The sequence below is a fragment of the Papio anubis genome, chromosome 4, assembly GCF_008728515.1.
Source record: "Papio anubis isolate 15944 chromosome 4, Panubis1.0, whole genome shotgun sequence".
In the NCBI taxonomy this organism is placed as follows: Eukaryota; Metazoa; Chordata; class Mammalia; order Primates; family Cercopithecidae; genus Papio; species Papio anubis.
Window position 1 is genome coordinate 142111054 of NC_044979.1, and position 8149 is coordinate 142119202.

General features: G+C 51.5%; 1 protein-coding gene across 1 annotated transcript in view; it reads right to left on the reverse strand.

Moving 5' to 3' along the window:
- Positions 1 to 334: 334 nt before the first annotated feature.
- LOC101015381 (radial spoke head 10 homolog B2) overlaps positions 335 to 8149 on the reverse strand; it is a 31419-nt gene continuing 23604 nt past the window's right edge. The window contains exons 9-10 of the mRNA XM_031665875.1: positions 2325 to 2533; positions 335 to 734 (exon numbers count right to left, since the gene is read on the reverse strand). Of these exons, the coding sequence (XP_031521735.1) occupies positions 554 to 734; positions 2325 to 2533 (390 nt within the window). The 3' untranslated portion in view covers positions 335 to 553. The remainder of the gene's footprint in view (positions 735 to 2324; positions 2534 to 8149) is intronic.

The following is an 8149-nucleotide window of genomic DNA, read 5'->3' on the forward strand; positions in this document are numbered from 1 at the left end:
ATAATTTGCTTGAAGAACGCGATTTCTACCGTCTCCTGATCTCCTGAGGTTTTTAGATTTTAAATATTTATGTGGAATTAATTAAAGGTAGTTGACTATCTCTATCATTCCATTCTTTTGACATTATGTGAATATTTTACTGGAAAATAAGATTAATAAATTGTTAAAGTTTTTAAAATTCCGGTTTTATGTTGAGTCTCCTGCTGCCTATTTGTAGATTACATCAGCCACCAGGTCCGTGACCCAGGATGGAATGCAGTGGCTCATGGCACCCTCAATCTGCAATCCTCCCGCCTCAGCCTCCCAAGAAGCTAGAACCACAGGTACACACCACCACGCTCGGCTAATTTTTTAATGTTGCAGAGATGGGGTCTCACTATGTTGCCCAGGCTGGTCTCGAACTCCCATAATCCAGCCATGTGGGAAACCTGAGATGCAGCAGGCCAGGCAGTATTTTAAAACACTGCAACGAGTACAGTGCTAAGAACTGTAATGCTCAGGAAATCTTACAGCATGTGCCGTCCTAAGCCTCTGTGTGTGTCCTCGTGGCTCGCTACTTTTTCTTCTTCTTGCTGGTGATGGTCTTGCTGGATGGGGACACGGTCACGTCCTCCTTGGGAGGGTCCAGTGTGAGGTGAGAGGATGACACGTCCACCGGCCCCTTGATCACCATGATGTCCACCTCATAGTCTTGTCTCTTGGCTTCTTCCTCTCTCAAGATAAACATATTCAGCCTGAAAGCAAACATGAGAAGGTGGGAGCTTTTTCAATCCCAAAACCGCAGCAAAAACAGTTTGATGCTATTTGTAGTACAGCCCTTCAGACTCCAAAGACATTTCAGCAGAGCGTTAAACAGAACTGTTGCTACGCTTGCCTGAAATAACTGATGCCATGTCAACACAGTCCAAAGTAAACTTTTCATGTATCTATGAAAAGAATTTTCTTTTTGAGACAGTTTCACTCTTGTTGCCCAGGCTGGAGTGCAATGGTGCAATCTCGGCTCACTGCAACCTCCACCTCCTGAGTTCAAGATTCTCCTGCCTCAGCCCCTGAGTAGTGGATTACAGGTTTGACCCCACGCCCAGCTAATTATTTTGTATTTTTAGTAGAAATGGCTCACTAGGGGTTGGGTCAGGCTGGTCTCAAACCCTGACCGCAGATGATCCAATCTGCCTCGCCTCCCAAAGCTACATATGCGGCGCGTGTATAATATAATATTATATATAATTTTGAGATAGGGTCTTGCTGTGTTGCCCAGGCTGGAGTGCAGTGGCACAAACACATCACTGCAGCCTCAACTCCCAGGCTCAAGCAATCCTCCTGCCTCAGCATCCAAACTAGCTGGGACTACAGGCGCCTGCCACCACATCTGGCTAATTTCTGTATTTTTTGTAGAGATGAGGTCTTGCTGTATTACCCACGCTGGTCTCAAACTCAAGTGATTCTCCTGCCTTGGTTCCCCAAAGTGCCGGGGTTACGGGCATGTGCCATGATGCCCAGCTCGTTTGGGGATTTTATGGAGGGTCCAATATGTAGACCCGATCAAGTCACTGGCTATCAGTTATTGAACTCAAGCTCCAGCCCCTCTTCCTTCCTGGGAGGTTGGGCTGGAGCTGAAAGTCCCAATCCTCTAATCTCCTGGTTGGTTCCCTGGCAACCAGCTCCAGCAAGAAGCTATCAAGGGCCCCTCCCCTGGCCCCCAGTCATCTCATCATACAAAAGCCAGTCATTACCCCGACAGTCCACAGCTTTTGAAGCTCATGGGGCAAGAACTAGAAAACGGCTGCGTGCAGTGACTCACCCCTGTGATCCCAGCACTTTGGGAGGCCAAGGTGGGCGGATCACTTGAGGTCAGGAGTTCAAGACCAGCCTGGACAACCTGGTGAAACCCCGTCTGTACTAAAAATACAAAAATTAGCCAGGCGTGGTGGTGCATGCTTGTAATCCCAGCTACCCGGGAGGCTGAGGCAGGAGAATCACTTGAACCCAGGAGGCAGAGGCTGCAGTGAGCTGAGATCGCACCACTGCACTCCAGCCTGGGCGACAGTGAGACCCTGTCTAAAAAAAAATTAAAAACTAGAAACTAAGACCAAATACTAGAACCAAAGATGCTCCCATTACCCTATTACTCAGGAAGTTACAAAGGCTTCAGGTGCTCTGCCAGGAACAGAGACCAAATACTCATTCCTTTTTATGGCAAAGACACCCTTAGGAAATTGTAGGCTTGTCCGGAAAGCACTTGGTCCTGATGCATTCTGGCGGCTACAGAACACAGGATGGAGAGCGAGCAGCTCGGGAAGGAGCGGAGGGACCTCGTAAGTTACCTTGCTTCCAGTTCGTCGTCTTCCATCTTCCGCTGCTGGGCCCGTGCTGTGCTGCGTAACCTCTCTTCCCTTATTTTCTCCTTGATAGCTTCTTCACGTTTATACGCGTGAAAGAGCGTGTTCACAAAGAAGACGTACATATTACTGACCCACGTGTTGAACTCTTCCTTTTGATCATCCTTGGGTCTCTCGTATTTCTCTGGAATAGAGTTTCATGAAGCTGAACATGAATGCAATCCTGCTGTAAACTGGGAGTCTGCGTGCTTTTTCTCGTTCTGGCCTCCCTGCAGTGGGCCCCCTGCTCCTCGGCCAGGAGAAGGGAGAGGAGAAAGGACGCTGCTCCCATGACTGCCTGGAACAAGGCAGGGGCTCAGTAGACCCTGGCTGGGATTATCAACCTTCCCTTGGAGTTTCCTGCTGCCTTGTTTTTTTTTGGAGACAGAGTCTCCTGTCGCCCAGGCTGGAGTGCAGTGGCGTGATTTCAGCTCAGTGCAACCTCCACCTCCTGGGTTCAAGTGATTCTCATGCCTCAGCCTCCCGAGCTCCCGAGTAGCTACAGGCATGCACCATCACACTCGGCTAATATTTGTATTTTTAGTAGAGATGGGGTTTCACCATGTTGGCCTGGCAGGTCTGGAACTCTTAACCTCAGGTGATCCACCCACCTCAGCCTCCCAAAGTGCTGGGATTACAGGCATGAGCCACTGCGCCTGGCCACCTCTTTTTTTTTTTCTAAATATCTTAAGAATGTGGGTTTTCTGATATTTTAATTTTCCATGTTTTCAAGAATAATAAACCCTTGTTTCTTGCTTTTTTTTTTTTTTTTTTTTGGAGACAAGGTCTCACTCTGTTGCCCAGGCTGGAGTACAGTGGCATGACCATGGCTCACCGAAGCCTGGAGGAACTCCTGGGCTCAAGTGATCCTCCCATCTTAGCCTCCCTGATAGCTGAGAAGAGAGCAATGCGCCACACACAAGGCTAATTTTTTTAGTTGTGAGACAAGATCTCGCTCTGTCATCCAGGCTGCAGTGCAGGGGCACCATCATGGCTCACTGCAGCCTCCAACTCCTGGGCTAAAGTGATCCTCCCGGCCGGGCACGGTGGCTCAAGCCTGTAATCCCAGCACTTTGGGAGGCCAAGACGGGCGGATCACAAGGTCAGGAGATCGAGACCATCCTATAACCCGGGTGTCTCGCCTCTAAAAAATACAAAAACTAGCCGGGCGCAGGTGGCGGCTTCTGTAGCCCAGCCACGGAGGCTGGAGGCAGGAGAATGGCATGAACCCTCGGGAGGCGGAGCTTGCAGTGAGCGAGATCCGCCACTGCACTCCGCAGCCCGGCGCCAGAGCCGGTGACTCCCTCTGTCTCAAAAAAAAAAAAAAAAAAAAAAGTGATCCTCCCACCTCAGCCTCCCAAGTAGCTGGGACCACAGGCGGGTGCCACTCACGCCCAGCTAATCATTGGTTTTGTTGTAGAGACAAGGTTTTGCTATGTTGCCCATGGCCTCAAACTCCTGAGCTCTAGTGATCCTCCCATCTGGGCCTCCCAAAGTGCTGAGATTATAGGGTGTGAGCCACTGGCCTGCCACCTAGGTCTTGGGGATATTCACATCTTGTATTTATTCAGAGTTTGAAAACCCCTTGTAATATCAAGGATAGCTATGTACCTGGAGTGCCTCTCCTGAGAACTAGATGACAACCTGTCACTCAAGAAAAAGGAAGTTCCTAGTAGTTACAGTTACCCCTCTCTATCTTTCTTGTCTAGGCTAAAGAATCTCTAAATCTTAAATTACCATAATGTTTTCCATCTTTTAAGCAATTCAAGCATTCAGTCACTTGGAAGATTTTAAAATTGTGAAAATCAAACGGCAATCCAGGACTCTAAGGTAGGAACAAGACTGAGTGTGAAGGAAGATTCCTTTTTTTTTGCTTGGAGACAGGGTCTCGCTCTGGCACCCAGGCTGGAGTGCAGTGGTGCAATCATGGCTCACTGCAGCCTCAAGCTCCTGAGTCAATCCTGCCTCAGGCTCCCAAGCTGCTGGGACTACAGGAGTGTGCCACCATACCTGGTGAATTTTGCTATTTTTTTGTAGAGACAGGGGCTTGCTCTGTTGCCCAGGCTGGTCTCAGACTCCTGGGCACAAGTGATCCTCCTGCCGTGGCCTCCCAGAGTTCTGGGCTTACAGCTGTGAGCCACTGCACCTGGCGGCAACAATGTCTTATGTTCATTCATGAACTCTCAACTAGACACCTACAAGCTGGAGGACGGTAAGTCACGGCTGCCACATGCAACAATCAGATGAAATGGTACTGGAAGAGATGCCACGTGGGTCAAGGGGGTCCTTGACCACAGGCAGGAGCCACAGGCCTGGTGAATGGCACACCAGACTTAAGGAATGACCAGAGAGATCCAGGGCAAAATCCAGCTGGAGCTGGGACTAGAGATAATCAGATCAACAGGAAAGCACGTTAGCTGGGGTTCCACTTCCAGTTCTATTTCTGTTCCAGGAACTGTGCATCTTGTTACGGCACTGCAGGAACGCCCTGTCTCTGCTGGGATGCCGAGCTCTGCGGGAGAAAATGACACAACCCACAGATTCGCGCCAGATGGAGAAGAAACCAAGGACATCGAGGGGTCGCAGAGGCCGAACGCCAAGAGTGTTGCAAGAAGCTGACAGTTTTCCTGACTATGGAGAGATCGGTTCAAGAGACGGCAGGATTCCTGGGGGTGGCAACATGGAGGCACTGCTGATGAAGAGGGGCCTTCAGTGGCCTGGGGAGGGCAGTGCCACGTGGAGCAAGCTAAGAAGACACAGGAGAGGTCCTGGAGAAGGCGTTGCATGTATACAGCTCCCTAAGATGCATCAGCAAAGGGAGCAGGGAAGGAAAGTGGGATCTAGAGGGGAAGGTGAGGGAAGAGATTTTCCTTTTTTTTTTTTTTTTTTTGAGACAGAGTCTCACTCTGTCGCCCAGGCTGCAGTGCGGTGGCGTGGTCTCAGCTCACTCTGTCGCCCAGGCTAGAGGGCAGTGGCGTGGTCTCAGCTCACTCTGTCGCCCAGGCTAGAGGGCAGTGGCGTGGTCTCAGCTTAGTCTGTCACCCAGGCTGGAGGGGAGTGGCGTGGTCTCAGCTCAGTTTGTCGCCCAGGCTGGAGGGGAGTGGCGTGGTCTCAGCTCACTCTGTCGCCCAGGCTGGAGGGCAGTGGCGTGGTCTCAGCTCACTCTGTCGCCCAGGCTGCAGTGCAGTGGCGTGGTCTCAGCTCACTCTGTCGCCCAGGCTGCAGTGCAGTGGCGTGGTCTCAGCTCAGTCTGTCGCCCAGGCTAGAGTGCAGTGGCATGGTCTCAGCTAACTCTGTCGCCCAGGCTGGAGGGCAGCGGCATGGTCTCAGCTCACTGCAACCTCTGCCTCCGGGGTTCAAGCAGTTCTCCCACCTCAGCCCTGAGTAGCTGGGACTACAGGCGAGCGCCACCACACCCGGCTAGTTTTTTTATTTTTAGTAGAGATGGGGTTTCACTATGTTGGCCGTGCTGGTCTCGAACTCCTGACCTTGGGATCCACCCGCCTCGGCCTCCCAAAGTGCTGGGATTACAGGCATGAGCCACGGCGCCCGGCCAAGAGAAGAGATTTTCCTAACTGGGCATATGGAGCACATGTGTGCCGACGGGAACGATCCGTTAGAGGAGGAGTGACGGGAAATGACAGGCACTGTAGAGCCGATACACAGGGGAGGCCTCAGAGAGGACAAGGGCCTGGGATGGAGCCTTTAAAAGTTCACCACTGAGTGGGTGGCCGGCCAGAGAGAGACACCGTCAGAAAAGGGGGAAGGCCAGGCACGGTGGCTCACACCTGTAATCCCAGGGCTTTGGGACACCAAGGCGGGAGGATCACTTGGGCCCAGGAGTTCAAGACCAGCCTGGGCAACACAGCAAGACCCCACCTCTTTTAAAAAAAAAAAAAAAAAAAGGCCAGGCATGGTTGGGCTCCTACCTGTAACCTCAGCACTTTGGGAGGCCGAGGCGTTCAGACCCAGGAGTTCTTGGATCCAGGAGTTCAAGACCAGCCTGGGCAACATAGCAAGACCTCACTTCTTTAAAAAAAAAAAAAAAAAAGCCAGGCGTGGTTGGTCTCACACCTGTAATCTCAGCACTTTGAGGCTGAGGTGGGCAGATGACCTGAGGTTAGGAGTTGGAGACCACCCTGGCCCAACATGATGAAACCCCTTCTCTACTAAAAATACAAGGCGCAGTGACGGGTGCCTGTAATCCCAGCTACTAGCGAGGCTGAGGCAGGAGAATTGCTTGAACCGAGGAGGCGGAGGTTGCAGTGAGCTATGATGGCACCACTGCACTCCCATCCTGGTGACAAAGTAAGACCTTGTCCCAAAAGAAAGAAAAGAAAAAAGAAAAGAGGAAACACGGGCCTGTTTAATCCCCATGAAACAGGCCATTCCACAACTGGCGAGCCAGCAGAGTAACCACGTTGAAGGTATTCCCATGACGTGATCATCATTAGGATGACCCCTGAGAAAGGAGGGTTGGAAGTTCATGCAGCAGACAGGGCTGAGAATCAAACAGAAGAGGAGGAGGTGCAGTCAGCAGAGGGAGGCCTGGGAGCCATCTTCCCAGGATAAAGGAAAACAATGGAAAGAGGAGGATGAGGGAAGTGAATAAGGATTGTTTGTTGGTTTGGTGACACACTTTTGAGACCCAGATGCTTTGCTCTGTAGCCGGGCTGGGTGATGGCGGATCTCCAGCTGCACTGCCAAGCTCCAGCCTCCCGGGTTGTGCCATTCTCCGCCTCAGCCTCCCGAGTAGCTTCCAGGACTACAAGCGCCACCCTGGCCCGGCTAGTTTTTTCATGTTTTTAGTAGGAGGCGAGGGGTTTCACGTGTTAGCCAGGATGGTCAGTCCTGACCTGCGTGATCCAGCCATCCTAGGCCTCCCCAAGGCCGCTGCCTGGGATTTACAGGCAATTTCCCAGCCCGACCCTGAAACACCTTTAAAACTCAAGAGAATGAGACCCTGGAGAGAGAAAAGTAAGCTGGAAGAAGCAATGGTCAACAACCTTGGAGGCTCCTGGGGGTAGTCACGAAGGGCCCAGGGAGGCCAGCTGTCCATCCCACCTCACCCTCACAGACTGGAGTCAGCACATAGGAGTCACGCCAGGCAGGGCTCGAGCCAGGGAGGAGAAATGGAAGCTTAGCTACTTACGGCCTCTGTTGTTTTAAAAAGACAGTTGTGGCCTTGGGTGTGGTGGCCCTTCCTGCTTATGAAATCCCAGCTACTCAGGAGGAGGCCGAGGTGGGAGGATCGCTTGAGCCCAGGAGTTCAAGGGCAAGCCTGGACACCGCAGCAGGAACTCTGCCTCTGAAAATAAAGGAGGAGAATTTAAGGCGGTAGCGGTGGCTCAAACCTGTAATCCAGCACTTTGGGAGGCGAGACGCAGGGGATCGAGAGGTCAGGAGGTGGGACCATCCACATGCTGCACGGGTGAAACCCGTCTCTACTAAAAATGCAAGCAGCCGAGGCGAGGTGGGGCGAGCCTGTAGTCCCAGCTACTCGGGAGGCTGAGGCAGGAGGAATGGCGTGAACCAGGGAATTGGAGCTTGCAGTGAGCTGAGATCATGCACTGCCTCCCAACCTGGGCAGCCAAGCCGTCTCAAAAAAGAAAAGAAAAAAATTTAAAAGATGGTTGTAAAACTGTCTAGACATTATACAATTCATAAGCAACAAGTTTATAGAAATATTAAGGTTCTATCGATGCAAAACCTCCACTAGCTCTCAGATGAAAAAAAGGGTGAGCCCCTTTCAGTAGATTAGAAATTCGGTA